The sequence below is a fragment of the Poecilia reticulata genome, chromosome 15 (genome assembly GCF_904066995.2).
Source record: "Poecilia reticulata chromosome 15, P_reticulata-male-v2, whole genome shotgun sequence".
NCBI lineage: Eukaryota > Metazoa > Chordata > Actinopteri > Cyprinodontiformes > Poeciliidae > Poecilia > Poecilia reticulata.
The window spans coordinates 2,785,011-2,808,991 of NC_088844.1; the positions used below are offsets into that span (position 1 = coordinate 2,785,011).

The 23,981-nt window shown below is 38.3% G+C and overlaps 2 protein-coding genes across 6 annotated transcripts in view; one reads left to right on the forward strand and one right to left on the reverse strand.

Annotated features, from left to right (window-relative positions):
* nckap1 (NCK-associated protein 1) overlaps positions 1 to 1,620 on the reverse strand; it is a 49,579-nt gene extending 47,959 nt beyond the window's left edge. For 2 of the 4 annotated variants that reach the window (XM_008429045.3, XM_008429044.3), the window contains exon 1: positions 1,286 to 1,620. In XM_008429045.3, the coding sequence (XP_008427267.1) occupies positions 1,286 to 1,393 (108 nt within the window). In that variant the 5' untranslated portion in view covers positions 1,394 to 1,620. The remainder of the gene's footprint in view (positions 1 to 1,285) is intronic. The other 2 variants (XM_008429047.3, XM_008429046.3) reach the window with 1 other exon arrangement.
* LOC103476580 (dual specificity protein phosphatase 19-like) lies at positions 581 to 23,241 on the forward strand. 2 transcript variants are annotated; one of them, XM_008429042.3, is made up of 6 exons: positions 581 to 830; positions 1,594 to 1,636; positions 4,478 to 4,717; positions 9,229 to 9,275; positions 14,474 to 14,626; positions 22,823 to 23,241. In XM_008429042.3, the coding sequence occupies exons 3-6, from the start codon at positions 4,489 to 4,491 to the stop codon at positions 23,003 to 23,005; spliced, it is 612 nt and encodes a 203-aa protein (XP_008427264.2). In that variant the 5' UTR covers positions 581 to 830; positions 1,594 to 1,636; positions 4,478 to 4,488; the 3' UTR covers positions 23,006 to 23,241. The 2 variants fall into 2 exon arrangements, with proteins under 2 accessions (XP_008427264.2, XP_008427263.2); XM_008429041.3 differs by lacking the exon at positions 1,594 to 1,636 and having other exon boundaries at positions 582 to 830.
* The last annotated feature ends 740 nt before the right edge of the window (positions 23,242 to 23,981 follow it).

Here is a 23,981-nt window from a genome sequence, read left to right on the forward strand (position 1 = left end):
ACAATTTCAAAGTTGAATTAATGTGTAGTTGTTTTTTGAATTTCTAACACAGTTCTGCAGTTCACATATCATGATGTGAATCAATAGGCCAGAGATCCTCATGAAGCCCTTTCTTTTTAGACTTTCTGCAAACCAGATTAATGCTATAAACAAACATTGATACAAAATAGGATTTCTTCACTTTCAGAGGGATTTTAAGAACCCCAAAGAAACTGTAGAATTAAAAAATATAATATAATTGAATCTAATTCTAATCTAGAATTGGTGAAAAAAAATCTGTCTGGTGGGTCAAACCTATTGCATCTCAACTTCACTTTATTTGGCGAATAAAATGTTTCTCTTTTATTCGCCAAATAAAAAAGAAACATACGTTGTTAGAAATCCATACCTTTACCAATATATATAAAAAGCATATTTATTTAAATGTATCATTGTTAAAATGAGCAGAGAACTTCGGGGAACAAAACGGAGTCTATTAAAAAAATAAAGTTAAGAAATATAAATTGTAAAATTGTAACTGAAAATAAGCATGGTGATGTTTTCATTTTTCTATTTCTTTCATTTTTGTGGCAAGCTAAGTATTGCTAGCTGCAAGTTCAATCGGGGGGTCGGGGAGAGGGAAGCAGCCAGATTCTTTATTTTCAGCCTCCCAGGTCAGAAGTGTCATGCGGACAGCGGGGGTGTCTGTATCTGAGAGTTTTGGTGCTTCGTGGTCGGGGTTTCGGTGAAGCAGAGACGACGCCCCGACTGCTGGATTAGCCAGGAGCCGCCGCCATTACTAGTTGACGCTAGCTAGCTAGCTAGCTGTTAGCACCAACGAAGGCCTTCAGGTTTGACGAGACCGCTCGTTTCACTTTTATTTGTAGCTTCTAATAGGTTGGGGTTGAAGATATGTTCACAGTAACTGTTCATGTTTGATTTTATTTCGAGCGAAAAAACCTGTTTAAATCTGAAAACCCGTGTACAACTTTTACCGCAAGCTAACGCGACGGCTTGTGCTAGCAGTACCCACAACCAGGGATGCTGGGAGGGGATATTAAGGAATATTAAGGTCCATAAATAACAGTATGCCATTCTTTTTCGAATAAATAACACAATTAGAAAATATTTGTGATACATTTATACAACTACAGTTCCATGGAAAGTGATAAATCAGCTGATATTTGTTTCGTATTTTGCTAGGGCTAACAGTGACAGTTTGGGGATACAGGTGAAGACCATTTAATTTCTCAGTTCACATAATTCTGGCTAAAATCGGGACACGTCTGTGTATGTGTGTGCGAACCTTTTTGATATTGTAAACACGAGTCAACATCCCGATGCCTCTGTCGTTGAGGATGGTGAGTTTTTCTGCCAGTTTCTGCTGGCTGGGCTGCATCACTCCCCGAGACATCTTCTCGCTTTATATCTCCAACCCCGATCCAGAAAAAAATATGGGAAATATCCGCAGCCTCTGGTTCCAAAAATGATTGAAAAATAGAAACCGTGATTTCTGTAATGTTTAGATTTCGCCCATGTTCAGATAGGTTTTAGGGACAGCAGCTTCCTGTACTCCACCCCTCTGTTTCCCTGTCTGTTTTTTTTCGGTCACAGGGATGAGGAGTTGTCCTGGTTTTTACAACGAGACTGGTTTGTGGTGCGTTCAAACACCGTCGTAACGTTCTGTTTAGCGTCATTTCTTTTGAATTTTAAAAGCAAGCGTTTAATATTTACATCAAATGGAGGAGTTATTTTTTTCTCTCAAGGTTCAGATTAATCAATGTACCAAAGAACACAGAATATACACAAAGTAATCCAATTTATATTTTAAGAACTGACACAAACATTTTGAAGCATTATAAACGAAGTGGCAATGAATATCCATCCATCCATCCATTTTCTTTCACCCTTGTCCCTCAGTGGGGTCGGGAGGTGCTGGTGCCGATCTCCAGCTAACGTTTCGGGCGAGAGGTGGGGTCACCCTGGACAGGTCGCCAGTCTGTCGCAGGGAAACAGAGACACACAGGACAAACAACCATGCACACACACACTCACAGGCAATGACTATACACAATGTAAAATATCCGCATAGAAAAATATTGGTCAAAGTTACATGTAATGTTTTACATTATTATTTCTGCCCAAATATTTTAAAAAGTAAACAGTATTGTGGTACAACTTGAAAGATATACAAAATTGTCACAATTTCTAACCAGTGGCTCTCTATGGATATTATTTTTGTCTATGAAATTACTAAGGAGCTTATTTAATACGTAATAACAATAATAATATTGTGTAGGCACTTTACTGAAAAAGTGTGAAATTTTGTAGATATTTTTGTAACAAAATATCTACTGTGTATGGATGTGTATACACTGGACAGAATAAGTGATACGTTTCCCTACTTCTAAAAAGTTGGGAGGTCTGTAATTTTCATGATAGATATACTTCAACTCTGAGAGACAGAATCTTAAAGCAAATCCAGTAAATTACATTGTAATTATTATTTCTGGATAATTAATTAACTAATTAATTTGCTGTTTATTACCTTTGAAACAATAGGGAAGTATATCTTAATATTTGGTATAAAAATCAGTTCTAGAGGTCGAATGTTTCCTGTAGTTCTGAATCAAGTTATTAGTGGTTGCAATTAAAATACATTTTTTGCATTTTATTTCATGTAATAAAATGGAAATTAATTATTTAAAAATCAAATGTGATTTTCTGGATTATGTTTGATTCTGTCTCACAGTTGAGATGGAGCTACGATGAAAATCACAGACCTCCATATTGTTTGGAAGGGGGTAAAGTTGATAATCAAATACTTATTTATTTACCTCAGTGCATGTTAAAAAAAAAGAACAGTTTAAATTAATCAATAAAGGGGTTAGTAGCAAGTTAGAAAACTAAAACAGAAAATATTTTCTTATAAATGTTCTACTGAATACCTGGAAGGTAGATTTGACAAGAATAACATTATTTTATTTTTGTCCTTGACTGCATCACATTGTCTTCCTGCTGTTCTGTTAGACTCATTGGGGCTCCCCGTCACGCACGCACGCACACACACACACACACACACACACACACTTTCTGCTGCTTTAAGTTTATTTGCTGAACTAAGATCTTTACATAATGCTGATCTGATTCTGTGTGAATTTTTTCTAAAAATCAGCAATTGCAGTAAAATGCTGTTATCTGAAAAAATACTAAAAGATCAAACCTACCTAACTACCAAACTAACTAACTACTTAGTTAGTTAGTTAGTTAGTTAGTTAGTTAGTTAACTAATTTTCATGTACTGAGCCTTTCATGTCGATACATGAAAAGCTCATGTAACGACATGAGCCACAAGATATATATATATTTTTTGTTTCACTTATTTCAAACCACGTTTTCTGGGACAAAGCAGCTTCTTGAACAGGGTGACGACAAGTTTAGAGGGTTATCATAGTAACGTTACCATATGTAAACCTCTGGCTTCTCTCAACAAGAATACCTGTCTCTGTCTGCTACTGACAACTTTACTTCCATTTTTGCTTTTATAGATGTACATAATGTCCTTTGTAAATCAAAAGCTAGGTTAATAGTTGACCCATTATGGATTGCCATACCCACTCGTTGGCCTTGCGCGCTCTCGCAGCTCTTGGTTGTGCGCCTTTGAATTTTTATAACTCACGCCACCTTTCACACAAACTGAATCAATCAATCAATCAATCAAATTTTATTTGTATAGCACATTCCAGCAGCAAGGCATTTCAAAGTGCTTTACATAATTAAAATAAAAACAGAAATAAACAGTGAGAAAGAGATTAAACAAAAAACAAACAAAAAAACATTACATCATTAAAACATCGAAAAGAAAGAAAAAGAAATTAAAAACATTAAAGACATAAAAACATGGAAGACATCAAAACCTGCACTCTAACCCTAATTTAGCCATAAGCAACTCTAAACAGGTGGGTTTTAAGTTGAGATTTAAAAGCACCCAGTGTTTCAGCTGTTTTACAGTTTTCTGGAAGTTTGTTCCAAATTTGTGGTGCATAGAAACTGAATGCTGCTTCTCCTCGTTTGGTTCTGGTTCTGGGGATGCAGAGCAGAACCAGAACCAGAAGATCTGAAGGGTCTAGACGGTTGGTACAACAATAACAGATCTTTAATGTATTGTGGTGCTAAACCGTTCAGTGATTTATAAACTAACATCAGTATTTTAAAGTCTATTCTCGGAGCTACAGGGAGCCAGTGTAGGGACTTTAAAACTGGTGTTATGTCTCTATCTTCCTGGTTTTAGTGAGAACACGAGCAGCACTGAAGGTGCAGGTAACCCTTTTATAAAAAGGTAAACCCTCTATGAAGGCTTATTTTCATGGAGATGCAGCTACAAAGTACGGGTTAACAATAAGCACCATGCTGTTGTCTTGACTCGCGCTCAACGCAAACTTTCAAAAGCGTGACTATAAGTCTTAATGTTTCCTCTGCTTTCACCTGCATCCTGTAGGGCCTGGGGCAATGCATTCACTGGCTCAGGAAATTCAGGGCTTCTCCAAAAACCGCCTGAAGAAGCAGTCCACGCGTGTCACCACGGTGACGGGCAGGACGTTGCTGGAAAAGAGGAGTGATGGAGCAGAGGGTGAGGTGGAGCAGGTGGAGGAGCTGGAAGAGGAAGGCAGGTGTGGATTTGTAGAAGATACTAGCCTTGATCTACAAGTTGGGGTAGTCAGACCCTTTCTGCTGCTAGGTAACAGTTTTCATTATTTTGCTGTTTTATAATGTAAAATGTTCTGATGGGGGAAAATGTGGTAATGAAAAAAACTATGATTAAATAAACTAGAAAACTTTTGGGGTGATTGTTTATTATATAATCAGTTTCTAAAGTCAGGAAGCAGGTTTAGCTGAAAAACAACAATTGCAGTAAAATGCAATTTTACTGCAATTACTTTGTCTAGTAAGAGACTAGACAAAGGAAAAACAAAATAGACTTAAAAGTAACATAAATTGTAGATAAATTTATCAAACATGTTAGACCTCCAAAAAGAGGAGAGGAAATGAAGAGAAACAGTTTTAATTGTTTCACATTTCAGACTCTAACCTTTAAAGGTCACAATCAAGAATATAACATAAAATGATTCTCGTAAATAGTATGTGCCTGTTTAACTTGCACCGAGTTCATATTTTTAATTGATAAAAAAGTAAAGGGTCTTGCAATAAAAACAAAAAAGATTAAATAAAACCCTAATAAATGTTCATAATTTGAGGGCTCATTTAGTCTTCTTTCTATTTCTTTTTTTCTTCATTTTTGTGCATTGACTTTGGTAACAAGGGGACCCGTACCAGGTCATGTCTGCGGTTAATAGTCACTCCACTGTTGCCAACTTAGCAACTTTCTCACTATATTTAAATCAGTATGGGCCTAAATTGGAATCGGTAGTTCAGGCTAATGGTCCTAAATAACCATTAGTATTAACTTTAAAAATTGGTGTTCAGCCAGAAAATTGCAATATGTGCACCCCTAAGTGGAGCCTATATTGCTGCTGAAAATGTGTTTCATAAAGTCTCATCTGCTGATGTGACCCTGTCCACCTGATGTGATTCAACCAACACGCCACACATTTAGCATGTCTACAAGTAAACACTTTTCATGCTAGGAAGGCCTCATAGTTGCTCTTGAGATTTAATGATACACTTGATCTTCTGTCTCAAAGACCACAAAGGTCATTGTTTCTGTATTAAATATATATATATTCCTAACGACAAATAAATCAATGTCATTAACTTTAAATTCATCTCAGGGAGAACGGTGACCCATCCCACTTTCTGAAGGACGCAGGTTGCTGTCTCCACATGTCAGCATCTGTCCGTCCGTCCACTCTGAAGTGTCCCTGAGCTCAGCGCTGAATCCCCAACCAGCTCTGGAGGGCTGCTCATTTCTGTTGCAAATACTTGACCTCGCAGCAAGAATCAGAACACATTTCTCAGCAGGGATTAATAAAAAAAAAAGATCTCCGTTTGGCTCATAGAGGTGACTCATACCATTGTTATAATGCGTGGTGGAAAAATGTTCACTTTGTAGAATTTGGGCGACATTTACTATGAGTATATTTCACTTCCGATACTGATATCTGAGCTTTACTATCAGCAGATACCGATCCGATACAGAAAAACAGTATTGAATTCACTTGAAACGTTTCTTTTTTTTAAAAACAGACATAAATGTGCTGAATTGATAACGGCATCAGTACAGTACTTTTTAATACACCAACAGCTTCACAAGCTTAGTCCAACATGTAAAAACAACATAACTTTAATTTGTTCAGTCGATGTGATGAGAGGTTTAACAGCCAATGTAAAATAATTAATAAAGAAACTGAAACCGACTAAAACAATAGTTTGACTACCTTTATCAAACATACAGAAAATAAACTGCAGCAAACCTTTCATATGGTTCAGAAGGTACAATTGGGAATTATAAATATAATGTGCAATAAATAGTAAAGCTTCTGAATCACTGAGTGTGTTTTTCACACACACCTTTTCAATCATGGCTTCAAATCAACTTACTTTAATAATTAACAGCAATGCAGAAAATGTTGTTTTGTGCATTTGAGATTAGACTTTAATAAATTTAGAATCTGGCTGTGAAAGTTTCAAACAAAAATTATATCCCTTCCTTCCTTCCTTCCTTCCTTCCTTCCTTCCTTCCTTCCTTCCTTCCTTCCTTCCTTCCTTCCTTCCTTCCTTCCTTCCTTCCTTCCTTCCTTCCTTCCTTCCTTCCTTCCTTCCTTCCTTCCTTCCTTCCTTCCTTCCTTCCTTCCTTCCTTCCTTCCTTCCTTCCTTCCTTCCTTCCTTCCTTCCTTCCTTCCTTCCTTCCTTCCTTCCTTCCTTCCTTCCTTCCTTCCTTCCTTCCTTCCTTCCTTCCTTCCTTCCTTCCTTCCTTCCTTCCTTCTGTCTTTCTGTCTCTCCTTCTGTCTTTCTGTCTCTCCTTCTGTCTTTCCAGTGACTGTTCATCTTGGATTCCTGCCCTTAGGTCGATCAAATGTTATTCACTGCAGTTTTCATTTGAAAGGTTTCAGGCAGAATCAGCATTCTTAAAGAAATTAAAATTGAGCCCAAACATAGTTTTTGATCTTCTCAAGCTCAATAACAATGAAAATGGAAAAAAAGTTACCGCTATCGGGATTCTGCTGTTAAGAAGAATTAAAAGCCTGCTCACATCTGTTCACAGATATGTCATTTTAAATCTTTTCTTTCTCCACTGGTGACACATAGCTGGCTTATTTCCCCACACTCACTTTCTATCACTTGGATTTAGATTTACTTCCCAGTTTGGCATTATGTCAAAGTGTCTTGGCTTATGCAGAGAGTGCAAATGTTGCACTTTGAAGACGTAAGCTGCCGCAGAGAATCCATGCAGGAGACCTGGAGGAGCTCCCTCCATCACACTCTGCTTCCTGCCCATACATCTCCTTCCAGCTCCACCACTCACAACCACTGCTGGTGTTGTCATGATGAGCCGTTTGACAAATGGAGGAAGACTCTTCTTTCTATTTAGCTGTCAGGGATTTTTTGCCTCCCTCAGCTGAAATAGTCACTCATTTACCTCTCCTCAGTTTCTCCTTTCCTCTACGACCTTCTTCTTCAGCTGCGTTCAGGCATCATCATGACAATGCCTGCGCACAGTCTTTTCAGGAAAAATCATGAATGTGCCGGCACGCAGTCGTAGATAGTACTGAATGTTTATCGCAGCAGTTCTCTATAAGCCACGACTGGTGTAACTATACAAATAATTTGATTTCTAGCCCCGTTTTTTTCCCTTCTCAGGCTTTAAGCCATTTCACTGTTGGTTTCTGCTGACTGATATCTTCCCTGTTTGCAGCTGCAGCTGTTCAGAAAGGATTTTGTGTCTGGATGTTTCCCTCTAAGGGATAATGTTGCTGATACTCTGCAGTTTTTGCTTTTCAACTAATTTTTTTGTAACATTTCCCTAAAAGTGAAAATTCATGTAGTCTTTCAAAGTCGACAGACACTTATTAACATTCCAGGTTTTGTGATAAATGAGTCCAAGATGGGTTGCCCTGCGACAGACTGGCGACCTGTCCAGGGTGACCCCGACTCTCGCCCGGAACGTTAGCTGGAGAGGCACCAGCAAACCTCCCGACCCCACTGAGGGACAAGGGGGCAAGAAAATGGATGGAGTCCAAGATGGACAATTACAAAACTTCTTCCACACACAATACAGCATTTATGTTGTAAAATTGAACTAAAACCAAATGAATTTAGTTTGGCAATATCTCGGTAAAGCAGGCATGCATACTCTTAAATGGAGAGTTTGTTATTCAGTGTTAGGCCTGGTTTCATTTCAATATGTTCTATTTAATCTGATTAACCTTAAATAAAGTTCAGTTGTTCTACTTTCCACTTGCTCTTCACTTTTTAATTTTAAATTGAGTGCTCTTATCCTCCCCTAAGTTTTCCAGATAAATTCTAAAGTGCTAATTTGCTTGGTTGAATAAAATTTTGGAAATCGGCTGTTAGGAGTTCAAGTAGCTGCACATTTCTATTCATTCTCTTAGTTTAGCAGTTCCAGTTTCCTCCCCTCGCGTTCTCCACCCATGATGCAGTGCAGCAAATGGCTTATTTGGTTCCCAGAATGCAGTTCTACGATGAACTTATTTAAAATTAAAATTTACTATTCTTCCTGATTGAGCCCTACCATGGTCAATTAAGCAAAATCAGCAACAAAGTTGGCAGCAGAGTTAGCAGTGCCCAACAATTATTAAAACAGAAACCATGAGTGAAAGTTCTTAGTTATCTTATATAGTGTATAGTATGACTTACGCTAAATACAATATTAATCAATCTCATTTTGTTTTAAGAACTCTTTAACATATAGACATTTCAGACGTTTAAGACTTTGTAAGCAACAGAAAACTCCCTGGTTTGTCATTGTGAAAAACATAAAATAGAGGGGTTTTTTTTGTTTTTACCATTTCTGAATCAACTCTGTTCCATTACTAATCCAAATCTGTTAGATTGTGAAGAAAACAAGATTATGTTTGCACAGCCCTGTTTTAAATCCATCCATCTATCCATGCAGCTTAAAATCCCAAAGAGAAAGCAAAAAAAAAAGATCAAGGTTATTTTTCTTAAGTGACTGTAATCAGATTCTGAACTCTTAGGAGCTGCTGAACATGCTCTTAAGGGCCAAGCCTTGCTGTCTGTCTTCTGATCAGGTCGTTTCTGCCGTTTCAGCCTCTCAGGATGCAGCCCACGACATCGACACCATGCAGAGATTTAAGGTCAGTACAAGGGGATCAATAATACGGGCTTGACCTTGCCTTTTGCCACGATAGCGTGGGCGGGTGATGTGAGATTAGAACCGGCCATGCAGAGTTTTCCTCCTGGAACTCTGCGAAACCACCCTGAGGAGCTTCATGACTCATGCAGTGACAGTTTAGCACAGCAGAGGGAGTAAATGATTACAGGACGTGTCGGCTCTGCTCCTCTCTGCAGTGCCTGCTCCCAGGCATGAGCATATTGCTGCCTGTGCAGTCTCAGGATGATGAATTAGAGAGATTACAAACACCTTCCGTTCCTGTTTCAGGGATGAAGCCCTGGCCGCTTCAAGTAGGTTTCTCTGCTAGCTGTTAATGCACAGGAGAGGTGACGCTTCGCCTAAAGGCACTTTGTAAAAATCTTTTGTCTGCTAGTCATAAAATGTATCTGAAGCACGCTATGTTCTCACAGTGGAGGTGAAAAACTTAACAGAAATTTATTGCTCTGGTGAACATTGCGTTTTTTAAATTTATTGTTGGAGATCTTTATTTTTCTGCATTTGTTTGCTTTGTTTCCAGACTACAAATTGCTGTATTATGATTTCTGTTTACCTTCACTCAAATGTTCTTGTTAAATCCTTTAAGATTAAGGTCCACTCACCATTCCACATTACATTTCAATTTAAAAGTTACATTGAATATTTTTAAGGGCTTCCTTTTAACTTAGGAACTTTGCTTCAATGACTGAACCAATAATCTGATAATAAAAGTTATCATTTAATTGTTAGCGGGCGTTGCAGGACAGCCAATATGCACTTAGAATTTAAAAAGCATCAAAGATAAATGTTTTTCTTAAAGAGGCAGCATTATGTTTTCCAGGCACATGGTGTCCCTATAAAGCTCAATAAAGTAACTTTTTTTTTGCCATCTGTTATTTTTATGTTTAAAACAGACAACATGGCCAACAGAGAAATTGAGCCTCTGTCCCTTTGAAGGGCCTCTATTAATCCTTTAACAACTTTTTTACCAGCCTTGCCCTGAGAAGTATCTACTATAATGAGCTCAGCAGATGCACAGTTCCACTAGGTGTCTGCTAATTGCTGCTGGCTAGTCTGAAGGAGTGGGAAAGTTGTGGTGGAGAGCAGCTCTGTAAGTAGCACTCTGTCTTGTGCAGGTGAATGGTTGCCATTGAGATTAAAGGATTTCTCAAACATGCATGAAAAAAATCAAGGCAACACTCAAGGCCTGTTTTTGATGAGGGGATGACATGATGTAAAGCTCAAAAAAGTCGACCTTATGTAATACTAACCCTTTAAATAGACAGGGGTGCTAACAAAAATATTAGCATTTACAGAGAGGGACAGAATTCTAACTTAATCAGTGCTATTTTTTCCTGTTTATGTACAAACTAGCTGCAGTACAGATACCTTTCACAGGAAGTTAGAAAAAGTTGCTTTAAACAAAAAAGTTGCCTTGGTTCACCAACCTTTTAGGCCAGACATTGGAAAGGCCTGCAACATCATGTTTTTAGCGAATAATAACCAACCTTTGTTTATACAGCACAGAATACACCAAAGCTATAAATCCCAGAATGCACTGGGACAGCCATTGCTAATGAAGTGCATCAATCCTTCTGGTTCACTGGTCTCTTGTCTGCTAATATTTGAAGTCAAACTTGAAGCATGTACTGAACAGGACTAATCTGACTGAAAAAGGTCAGAGTATCTTTTGCTGCTTGTTTAATTCCAACAGACATTTGCAGACCTTTCTGCAGGGAAAAATGAAGCTTGAACTTTTTAGTTAATCCCGTCAATGCTGACTTAGAAAGATCTGATCAAACTTTAAAGTGGTGACACACTGAAGGTGATGCATGACTGTGTGTTAGCTGCTTAGTGTCACTGAATGCACCAGCTCCACTCGCCGTGTTTAACAGAGCATGTACGTGTGAGCGACTCTTATGTGTGAGGAAAATTATCGAAAAACCCCACTGATGCGCGAACTCACTCAGTCGTGAGAATTTACACAACCAGACACTGATATCAAACACGTATGAACTTACCCTAGATGGCGGCTACATCAGACTTTTTTTTTTTTATCAGAGTCTGCAGAGTCTCAATGTTTTATATTAATCTATTCTCCTATAATTTAGACTTAGTCGTCCGAAAAGTTGTCTTCAGGCAGGTCTGCATGTCATGCCGCGGCTCGGTCCGGCCTGTTTCTATTGTAATAATTGCACCACGAGTGGAAAAGCGAGTCACTGTAGCGTCTGGCCCACCATCAGTCCAACATGAGAGGGGGGAAAAGCTGCCCAAAGGACATTTGTTGTTATTATTTTCCAGTATGTGATTCCAATCATGTTGAAGAACGAGTGGTCACCGACTGAAACATTAAAAGCAATGATTCCTGAAGCTGTTGGCAAGCTACGGCTGGAAAGCAGAATAAACAAAAGATGCAGCTGGTCTGGGTTTGTTTCCCATCAACAATTCTCTCTCCCTGCTTTTTTAAACTCCTTTGTGGATTTGTTGTGATGTGCTCTGAAATGTAACTGCTGTGAAACAACTGGAAAGTAAATGTGTCCAGATCATCATTTGAAAAGTGTTGCCTGTGATATTGTAATTTTTAAAATGTATTTCAACAGCTCGCATTGACACAGTGTTGATTTATAAAATCATAATCAAAAACACAAAGATCCCGGAGCAAGTGATTTGTCATAAATCCGTTTTTATTATCTGAGGATATCAAAAGGATGGTGCACAATCTCTGTTGCACACTCTTATCTAGCACTTTAATTCTCAACTAGACTTAACAACTTTGGAATTGCTTTAGAAAAGAAAAAACAACCCCAAAAGAATCCTATTTATTATAATGTATTTCTGTGCTTTGCGGGGGAAAAAGAAGAGAACTCTGGGAACTCTTGTACAAATACCAAGGTTTGCTGTGATTCATCAAGTTGTGTTTAATGGGCCGACAATGCTCTGTTTGCCTCTGCTCTGCTGCAGCTTTTAAATTTTTTTTTATGGTTTTATTTAAATTTTAAGTCATATTATTTATTATAAGCAGCATTGCTTTGCTACAGATGGACGGTGGCTCCTCCTTCAGTCCACAAACATGACTGTTTGGTTAATTGGTCTCTAAATTCTTCTTAGATATGAGTGTGTGCATTGTTTGTTTCATCAATGAATTTAAGACTGTAAAATACATATTTGGTACATACATACATGCATGCAGTGTTTTGGGGAAATTGCAGTCAGCCATTTTACAGAAGAGCTTTGGATTCAACATGTTGGAATGACACACAACTTTATGAAATGTGTGATGCTGTGAGAGCCAAACAAACCATCCTCTTATTACTTCCTGTTGTCTTGTTCTTGGTTTTTGCCAGTAGTAACACCTGGGATGTTGATTACATGCCTCGTGATTCAAAAAAAGTGTTTCCATTGAAGCTTTGCAAAATACATCGTTTTTGATATTGTTAAAAAAAACACGTCATGCTAGTGCAAAAAGTTTTTGTCAAAAAACCAGTTTTTTTTTCTCAAAATTGTAAATAATGTTTCAAAACTCAATTTCTCTGTAATCGTTATCTGTATTTTTTGTGATTATTCTCAATAAATACAGGATACCAGACTTTTGAAAAACAAAACAAATAAAACAACTCTTGCTTTGTTTAGCTGAGTTTACTATCCTGATAAATCTTTGTTCCTGTCCATTGTGCAGTCATGGGCGGCACAAACAGCCCTGAGGCCACACTTTGGTTTAGATCAAAGCGTATTCATGTGGTAGAATGGTCCAGACAAAGTCCAGACTTATTTATTTTCATTTATTTATTTCAAACATAATGGCAGTATAAAATAACAGAAAATGAACAAGAAATGCAAAAGACACATATTTTTGTACCACAATAATCTTAACATGCTCAGGTCACCAGTCTGTCGCAGGGTCCATGTTTTAACTTTTTTATTAAATAAAAAAAGAGAACATCTTGACATAGGTTAATTAATTTTCCATTTGATAAATTTTTTTGCTGTAGACTCACCAAACACACATATGTCTAAATCCATCCATACCCACACACACACACACTCATATGTGTGTGTGTGGGTATGGATGGATGGATGCCTCACATTAGTGCTAACTCTAACCCATATTTCTGTATCTTATGAAAATGACCTCCTTATATTTCCTCTTAAATTATATTAAATTTTGACTTTAACGCTTCATTTATGTTGTTCCATAATTTCACACCATGAACTGAAATACAAAAGCTCTTTCTTGTTGTGCTTATACTACGAATCCTTAAGTGTGAGTAACCCCTTTGACTTAAGTCCAAATGAGAATCTGAGACAAGACTAAAAACATTGTTGATGTTCTCAATCCAGTCCTACTTAGTGTATCTGTTTTGCAAAGAATGAGCAAATATTACAATCTGTAGACATGCAAAGCTGGTGGCTTTCGGTTTTTTTTGTTTTTTGCCAACCCCGCTGAAAACTACAGCTTTTGTATTGCACCTCAAATGTTTGCACTACTTTGTGTTGTCCAATCATAAAAAATCCCAATAAAATGAATGTAAAACTTAAACAAGCCCAGCGTATGATTGGGCTATTTTCAGCCGCAGAATAACTGACTGTGTATCTGGTGTTACAGTGTGACGTGTGGTCACGATACCAACCCTGGGTTTAATGATCACAAGGCAGTTAGTTCCTTGGTTGTATTACTTGTTAGGAGGAAGAGTTCACTGTTAGTCCAAACTTTAATGGGATCTGCTGTCAGTAACGCAAGCGTTATGCGGTGCTCAACATATCCCCTAACATGCGGAAAAGGATGTTAGACGATGCTAGAAGTCTAAGATCACATTAGTGTGATGCCAAGATGCAACACAGGAGAGGACTTTGCCCTCTGAGGTGAGCTAAATTTAAGTGAGAGTAGACAGATACTGCAAAATGAATTGGAGCCATCTGTCTCCTTTCCTGCCAACCCATGACTCTTTCCTTTTCATCTTTTTCCCCCCCACTTTCTCCCCTGTCTACTCTCCTCTTTCTTTCCAGTCCTCTCTCTGTCACATTCAGCTCATCTCATGTCATCAATACGGCAAACTGAGCATCCCTCTTTGTCTCTGACTAGAGAGAAAAGAGCCTTCAAAGCAAGTCAATGCTCAGGGGTCATTTATTCAAGAATTTTTATGTCTCTACCCTCCTTTCCTGTGTCTCCTCCTAATCGATTTCCAGGTGTCCCATGTGCTAAACGTGGCCTATGGAGTCACCAACCTGTTTCCAGATCAAGTGGTCTATAAGACGCTTCAGATCCTGGACCTGCCAGAGACTGACCTCTCATCGCATCTGGAGGAATGCGGCTCCTTTATAGACCAGGCCAAAGAGCAGGTACACTTTAAAAATACACAACATCTCGCTCTACTGCCACACAAAGGTGGCAGACATTGAGTAATACTTGAGGCTTCCACATACTTTGGTGCATTCTTTAAGCCAGAGGTTCCCAAACTGTGGGGCGTGCCCCCTATGAGGGGTGCCGTGCCATTGCAGGGGAAGCGGTCTGGATGAAGAAAGAAATAAAAAACAAAACTTGAACGCTGTTTTCCCTGGATCTTTACCTTAGAATGGTCAACTCTGTTATTCCTCTGTCAATTTGATACAGTAGGGGCTTCCGCGCTTCCCATATCTGTGTCCTCTGTCACTTTTATCAGCAGTTAAAACTGTTTAATTCGTTGTTAACATGTCGTGAACTGTTTTCCGAGCCGCCTCTAAACGCAACATGAGCACTAGACGCTCGCGCTGGGTTTACACCTGTGCGGCAGTGAAGGAGACCTGCTGCTGCTGTGCGGAGCTGCACATGTGTGTTAGAGTAATGGCAGCAAACCAGCAAAACGCAAATAACTTTTCACAGTTTTTCCCCCAAACTAACCGACTGTTGAGTAAAGCTGTTGGATGCAGGTAAAGTTAGCTAAAAGATGACTAGCTAATATCAATACATCATCTTAAGCTTAACAAGATGCCTATAGGCTACTGGTGTTGTGTTCTTCATTTTGCCCCCAAAAAAAGATCCCCAGATACTTAAACTCCTCCACTTGAGGCAGGACGACCCCCCTGACCCGGAGAAGGCACTCTACCCTTTTCCGGCTCAAGACCATGACCTCGGATTTGGAGGCACTGAGCCTCATCCCGGCCGCTTCACACTCGGTCGCGAACCGCTCCAGTGAGAGCTGCAGATCACGATCTGATGAAGCCAACAGGACCACATCATCCGCAAAAAGCAGAGATGCGATCCTAAGGCCACCAAAACGGATCCCCTCAACATCTCGGCTGCGCCTAGAAATTCTGTCCATAAAAGTAATGAGCAGAATCGGTGACAAAGGGCAGCCTTGGCGGAGTCCAACTCTCACCAGAAACGAGCCCGACTTACTGCCGGCAGTGCGGACCAGACTCTGACACCGGTCATACAGGGACCTGACAGCCCGTATCAAAGGGCCCGGTACCCCATACTCCCGGAGTACCCCCCACAGGGCCTCCCGAGGGACACGGTCGAACGCCTTCTTTGTCTGACCCGGTAAAGAAACCTGTTTACTTGAGAAAGGAATTAAAAACAAGTGGCGCTGGGCATGGCTAGAGGAAAGAGGACAAGACGGGAAGTTGGTGGAAATTTTTACAAAAGGGGGCGCTGGGATTCCTTTGGGGGGTGTTTGGTCGAAGGTAAACTTTACACCTTAAATGCACAACAATACCAGTTTAGACTTTGAGCAACTTGGTAAAACTGTATTGTGTAACATTAAATCATGCTTGGCTGCAACTGTATCGATGGCAGCTCTTCTTCTATTCAGTGTTTGTAGCTTTTGCCGCAGCTCCTCTCCTGCTAGTAGCTTCACCATCAGGTCAGCGTTACACCGGCTGATGACGTTGGTGTGATTCACTTTGTCTGGTGTCTGATTTTCTAATATTTTATGTTTTATTGAGGATTTTTGTACATATGTTTTGGCAGTTCTATGATCATGTCAAAGCAGCAACTTATATTAAAAAGTGTTTTATATTCCGTCTGGATTAGCGGTTCTGAACGTGGGCGGTACCGCCCCCCAGGGGGCGTTCAGAGGACGGCAGGGGGCGCTGGCGGACATTTTTACAAATGGGGGCTCTGGGATGCCTTTGGGGGGCGTTTGGTCGAAGGTAAACTTTACACCTTAAATGCACAACAATACCAGTCTAGACTTTGAGCAACTTGGTAAAACTGTATTGTGTAACATTAAATCATGCTTGGCTGCAACTGTATAGATGGCAGCTCTTCTTCTATTCAGTGTTTGTTAGCTTCTGTTAGCTTCTTGACACAGCTCTGTTCTCTTGCTACTGGTAGCTAAAATCACGATACCCTCACTGTGTATCCCTCTGAAAAATGAACCTATTTAAATAAAGAAATAAAGAAATCCCTCCATGGGTGATACCACGATAGAGAGCGTTCATTTTATAGCGTTAACACCGGTGCTGTAAGTGGTCCGGTATGAAACGGGGGTGATAGAACAACACAGCACTTTCAAATTTCACAAATTTCAATAATCAGAATGCAGAAATTGTTTCCGTTGTTTTAAAAGATTTATGTCAGTCTGCCCCCACCCCCCCCCTTCCACCCCGCACCTTAGGGGGTAAAAACAAAACAAAACAAAAAAAAAAAAACGAGGCACACATTGGCAAAACTCTGAAACAGGAAAAGAGGGACATAAAACGGAGCGACGAACTAGATGTGAATTATGGCATAAAAACAGAGAATCCGACGCTGAACAGTGAAAAATCAACACATGATGTGAAACATGACGATTAGGCGGCACAGAGAACATAAACAATCAAATAAATAAAGCAACAGGAAAGAAACTAAAGTGGACAAACTAGATGGAAATGAATGAAGAACAAAATGCAAGAATAAACTAAGGAACTAAAATAAATACAGAGGAATAAACTGGTATGGCAAGACCTTTCGAGCAATAATTAATACAGAGACTGTATGGCAAGAATAAACAGACACTATTTCCAGATAAAAGGTAAAATAATATTGTTGAAGTGCCATGGGTTTGTCGAGACCACATCTAGTACTGAGAATAAATATATCTTACAGACCATAACAGTAAATAACTTATCACTTATTTATGTTTTTAATTAGATTTGATATTTTTATTTCTTCAATATATTGTTCATGTCAGTGTTAATGTCATGAGGCTGATGACTCCATGACACTTTGAATTTGACTCATTAGGATTTGATAAGAACCAGATTTGTTCTTTGTAATTTCTGTCCAGTAAAACTATTAATCTATAAATCAATAGACAGGTCTATATAAAGATATAATCCATGTGTCTGTCTCATATTTATATGGCATTAAAAGGACCTGGAACTTTTGTTTTTCCACTGAAAGTTCTGGTTTGAACAATAAATGCCATGTGGCTGAAATGTATGGATGATACTCTGATGTCCCATTCTCCTGAAGGCAGCACAGAGCTGCACCACCAGAAACTGACAAACACTGAAGAGAAGAAGAGTTATGATTAATGTAGTTACATTCTATCCATGTTTTAATGTTGCAGAGCTCAGTCGTTTTGCAAATAGTTCACAGTTTAAACTGGCATGTTGAACATCTTTTATCTGGTCATTTTGTGGAATATTTAACAACTAGAAAATGGCAAAGAACAAGAATATTTTTTCCACTCTGACTGGCTGCTGTTAGGCCTTGTACATTTTAAGTTGAATGTTCATTGCATTTTTCTTAGACGCCTGTGAAAATAATTTCTATTACCATGACTTTTTTGTTCTCTGGGAAATGATCTTGATAAATACAGAAACGAGCATAAAAATCAAAACATCTACAATAGTGATAGTAATATTAATAATAAAATAATAGTCAGTGCAAAGTAGCCTACAGATTCTTTGGAGGGGGCGGTGAGGGACCTGGATATGGGATGGGGGTGTTGGTCCGAAAAAGGTTGAGAAACACTGATTTAGTTGGTAATGTTGCATGTTCTAAAACATTGACTGAAAAGACTCTTATTTAATGTTGAGGGATTGTTGCCTGTAAGTCAAACCTTTAGGACACAGACATTTTACATTTTGTTTTGAGTTGAAATGTATTGAAGTCTTATTTAAGTTTGAGTGTTTAGCTTGTTAATTGTATTGTTAGAAGCAATTGTTCACTATTCAAAGACACCTTTTATTAAACTGTGGCAATAACAACGCTATAGTAAATTTCTATCATAACTATAAGTTTCAGGCTCAGGATTTTTTTTTACTTTAAGCCCTGGAAAGTGAGCATGATGTATCGCACAATTTCATTGGACTTCTGTGAAAACTCATCAATTTTATTCTCATCAATTTCTACTGTTTTTAGCGCCATGAAAAAAAACATGTAGTAGCTGTACCATAATGTAGGCCGCAGTGTTCGAAGTCTGGAAAAAAAGTAGCGGCTTATAGTCTGGAATTTACGGTACTTCATGTCCCACAATCTGAATGGATGTTAGCAAGTTTGATGTATGACTTGTAATGACTTAACCAACTTGTTCACATGTGATTTTAATTACATTTTTATTTAATTTAAACACAGTAATTTAAACACAGTAATTGCAAGATTGTATTTTTTTGACATTAGGGAATTACCAACAGAGTTTTGCTCACATTTGTAATGTAAACACAGATATTGTATATACCACAGATATTTTCTGTTAATTCAACACTTGCCAGTGGACGTATTTCTTCTTATGGTGCAAAGTGTATCAACAGCTTGAAGAATCCTAATATATCTCAGAAAAGAAGTACTCACAAACACACTCATCTGTGTTTCAGAAAGAAAAACAACTGTGTGAAATCGATTCAAACAGATCTGCATCCACTTTCTCTCAGGAGGTTGTCGCAACCTGAAAACGCCTTCTTTCATAACTGTCGGCCAATTTAACACACACAGCTGTTCTGCATTCACACACTTATCTGCAACTCAGCACAAAGGAGAGCAGCATGGTGGTCCGATTAGTTATTAAAAGACCCCAACTTTTTCTGCACCATTCGGCCTTTTAGTTATATCATATTAATGTTTGTGTTTCCTGGAACAGACTTGCGGTTTGACTGTCTGTGCGTGTGTGTGTGTGTGTGTGTGTGTGTGTGTGTGTGTGTGTGTGTGCGTGTGTGTGTGGGGGTGTGTGTGTGCGTGTGTGTGTGTGTGTGTGTGTGTGTGTGTGTGCGTGTGTGTGTGTGCGTGTGCATGTGGGTGTGTCAGGAGATTGACCGTAAGCAGAACATAATGTGATGTGAGCTCTGATATGAAAACACTCAACTGGAACACAATGAAATAACAGGAAAACAAGAAACTCTGACAAAACCAAATTAAGTCTGTGTGTTTGCTGTGATGGATTATGTTGTTGAGGCAATTTTCCATCTGCAGGAACTTTTATTTATTTCTAAAGAAGCAAAACAAGGCCTGACATGTAGCCAGATTGACTCCAGAAGCCTTTACAGACGTCAGGAGAAACCAGATGAGACTTCTTGATGGATAAAAAAAACTTAGAAAAAGACTAAAACAATGCTGGGGTTTTTTCTCCCTGTGACGCTTCATTAGATTAAATCATATTTTAACCAGAGGAGCTGATTGATTGTTTTTTTTTTTTTTAAAGCAAAAACAGAGGCAGCAGTGATGGCACATCAATCCCAGAGAGGCAGTTTAAATCTCCCGTCCCTCAATGGGTATTGATTGACACGGAAATCAAAAGTGTGCTTAGAGTTTCAGTTCCGCTCCATTTCCATCTGGAAAAAAAACAAACAACTTTATTGGCCGAACAAAAGAGACAAACGTGTCGATGTGGCGAGTTTCAGAGGTGAGGACTGGTGCACGTTGTCTGACGACGTGCCACAATTTTCTAAAATCTGTTCCCTTGTCAGACACTAGGCAGAAAAATAATTACATTAATATTAATAATTTTGCAATTGTTGACTTTGACTCATGGCTTTATTACGTCTCTACTTGCTTTCAGAGATCTTTTTATTTATTTAGGAAAACCAGAAATAACAGTTTTTCAGAGGAACAAAGAGAAGCCAAATGACGCTTCCAGCTGTGATTCCTCCAAATGTGTCGCCACGGGAAACATGACAAGCATTTATCAGAACGAGATAATTGTTTTTAAATGACACAAAATGTATTTACTCGCTTAACATTTATTGTATCTGGCTAGGTGAGATAGCAGGCTTTGGTTTTCTGTCACAGCCTCAGTAAACGGAAGTTTTTTGTTTTTGTCTCTCTTTTTAATAAATGACGGGTAAATATGTTTGTCTCTCATGAATTTCTGGTTCACACTGTCTAATTATCTTTTTAATAGCAATGCAAAAGAATGTCAGGAAGAGACAATTTCACCAAACACAACTTTTCTAAACCTAAGATGCTAAAGATAACATTGTGATCTTAAAAACAATGAATGCTCTTTAAACAACTCATTGTTAAAGTTTTATTACATATCTTATGTTAAGGCTGAAACACTAGACAGGAAGCTGGATCATTATGGGAATAATAAAGAATTGTTCTTATTTTTATACCAATTTAACATCTTGACCAAAGAAAATAAGTTGTAATAATTGTTGCCATTTTTCCTAAATCAATAAATTAAGTCATGTTTATTTGTATAGCACATTTCAACAACAAGGCAGTTCAAAATGCTTTACATCTTAAAAACACAAAAATAAAAAGTTATAAAAACATCATACACACATCATACAGTCAGCAATTGAGAAAAAAAACATTTTGTCAACTGCCATCATCAGAATCATCAATACACATCAACTATGTTGGTCAATGTTCCAGTTCTGTTTCTGTTACGCCCGAATATCTGACTCACAAACAAAAGCCGCACACAACGACAATCTGGGTTCATTTCTGCTTCTAAAACGATCTGATGGGGCTTTAGAAAAGACTGGTGTGTTCAAGTTATACTAAAATATCAATTCTATAGAGAACATGCTGGGAACTTTGAGCTTTGGCTCAATATGCTCAAAAATTGGTTTTAAAATGTGTTTAGGTTGTACGACTTTGCCGCTACTGTATTAGGTGACTTAAATCACTTAATGCAGGTGATTTAAGTCAGAATTTTATAACAGAATTTTTATACAATATAAATTGATGAAATTTGATATGTAAGGAACCTTATAGAATTGTTTTAAATAAATGTTCTATTGGTTACACTGCCTTTTCCTCTTGTCAGTCACATCATTTAAACAGAATCTTTGGACCATTTGAATAGAAAAATTAGCATCTGTGTTGAAAATTGTTTCTGAATCAAAAATTGTTTCAGAATTGAATTGTGACCCTAAAAATTGGAATTGAATTGAATAAATTGACATGGAAAAATTCACATCTCTATTGGTAAACAGTGCTACATAGCAGCAGCATTACCAAGGTTTGAATTAGTTTTTTTTTTAAGACTTTCTCCTCTTTAGAGAACCAGTTCAACGTTTATGAAAATAGTCAACAAGTCATTTGTGTTTGCTGTGAGTTTCCACTATATATTATGTACGTTGTTGAAGTGACAGTAAATCTGACATGAGTGACTCTAAATTATTCTTAGTAATGAGTGTGCATGTTGGCGTTCTTTGGACTGGCAATATTCAACGCTTTTGCCACCACCTGGTGATCTTTGTATAATAATATAATGGGGTAATTTGAATGTTATAATAGGGTTTCTATAAAGTTTCTATCAGTAATTGGTCCCATACCTGTAATAGTCTTATATTTTATTTAAGTAAGCTTGCAGAAAAACCATAAAAATCTAGAACCAGAGAAAAGCTAACAGTAGTCAGACTGGGAAAGAAAAATATCTTTGCTGTTAATTAGTTTCCCCCACTGGTAAGTTCAGTGTGAACGCAGCAGGGTAAAAATGGACCCAGAAAAATGTTTTGTGTTGTTCTTTCCTGGAAAAGTACCTAAAAACCGGGTTTATTAGGGGCCCAATTTGACTGAACATTAGCTTTACTCTGCAAAAGAATTGATCTTTCCCAGCAAACTCAGTTGGATGAAACGTCTGTGTAGCAGTAATGTAACTTTACAGCTTTGGGTGCAAAATCTTTTGAAAATACAGACTCCATGTCAACAGTGTGGGAAAAGTAATAAAAAGTAAAAAGTAATACTTATGGAAAAATAATACTAAAAAAAATAATAAAATAATATAAAACCAGCGAGATGCGTTTCTACGAGGCGAGCAAGAAATTTCCTCACTGGGCTGAACCTGCATGATGAGGATAGCGCTGGTTCGTTAACCACTAAGGCACCGGCCAACCAGGACCACATACATAAACTTTACAGGGAAGACGGAACCAGGCGCTGGGGGATCTAGTAAAGCATGACGGCTGCCAGGCTTATAACACACTGGGGTAAACCCTGATATTATTTTAGTGAGTTAAAAGTAAGACCAGCTTACTTCATTTTGTGATCAAATATCTCAGTAAATGTCTTAACACTTAAAAAAAATTATGCTAAAACATTAAAGTCTGATGAGAGTTGATTTATGCTAACTGATTGAGCATTATATGTGTTTTCCTCTTGTTTTTGTGTTTTTACTGTAGGGCGGAGTGGTGATGGTCCACTGTAACGCAGGTGTGTCACGCTCCTCCTCCATTGTGATTGGCTACCTGATGTTAAGGGAGGGGCTTTCATTTGATGATGCGTACAACCAGGTGAAGCTGGCTAGACCTTCAGTTCGACCAAATCCTGGTTTCTATCAGCAGTTACAGAACTACAAGCCATAAAGGATGACAAGACAGCTCCACCTGTTCTGACCTTTACTAAAATAACAGTCATGTCTTCGAAGGAGAGGGATTTAATGACATGTTAACAATATAAACACTATGGTACTGCAATGTTTTCTCCATAAGCTTTGAACTGAAGCTGAACCATGAAAAGCTATTTACTGTATGTCTTGCTAATCTAACCGTTTTGCACATTAAATCATTTGTGAAATAAACATTGCAACTTGCTTCTGCTATTTTAGTGAGATTGTGAGAATGTGGGTTTTCTGTACATGTTTGGTCCGTTTTAGTCCACCTGTGTTCGTGTCATACCCAAACATTTGGAGGTAAAAAAAAATCAAAAACCAAGCTTATAAATGATAGCCTTAATATCTTTATTTTCAATAGATGGAAGGACATAAGAGCAGGACTTAAGAGTGGTTTGTGTTCATTTCAGTCCAGAAAGTACCACACAGTTATAACCCAGTTCTGCTCAGGCAGTGCTGTTTTGGGTGTTGTGTGAGTTCAGCACTCTGTCAGTCTAGTTTGCTGCTAAACAACATCAGACTTATTATTCCACTGTCTCAGATCTTGTCTTGCCTCATTACAACAGGCGAAGTGCTAGATTTTCTGTCCCACCAAGTTAACGCACTCATCCACATTTCCACTCACCGGCTTTGTGGTTTGAGTCAGCCGCAGAGTGCTGCTCAGCAGAAGAAGAGGTGGAGGTTGGTTATGAGCCAGACACTTGGAAAAGCAGATAAATTCAGCCAAATTGGTTCCTATTCCTCCTGGCCCTATAAAGGTCATAGATTATTTAGCACCTCTTGAAAGCCGTGGACTGATTACAAAGATCAAGCTTCCATCTTGGTTAAAAAATAAGTTGTGAAAATTAGGAGCGTCTTGTTTTATTTTGCCCACAAAAACATCCAATAAATACATGACTCTGCTTTTAACAGTCTTTAGATGAAAATCAAGTATTGAACCAGTATCTGAC

What these genes read in the sequence shown, in the direction of transcription:
- LOC103476580 (XM_008429042.3), top strand. Translation starts at nt 4,489, where the DNA reads ATGCATTCACTGGCTCAGGAAATTCAGGGCTTCTCCAAAAACCGCCTG. An exon ending in CAGACCCTTTCTGCTGCTAG is followed by an intron (nt 4,718 to 9,228) that starts GTAACAGTTTTC and finishes CTGCCGTTTCAG; the next exon opens with CCTCTCAGGATGCAGCCCAC. An exon ending in ACACCATGCAGAGATTTAAG is followed by an intron (nt 9,276 to 14,473) that starts GTCAGTACAAGG and finishes ATCGATTTCCAG; the next exon opens with GTGTCCCATGTGCTAAACGT.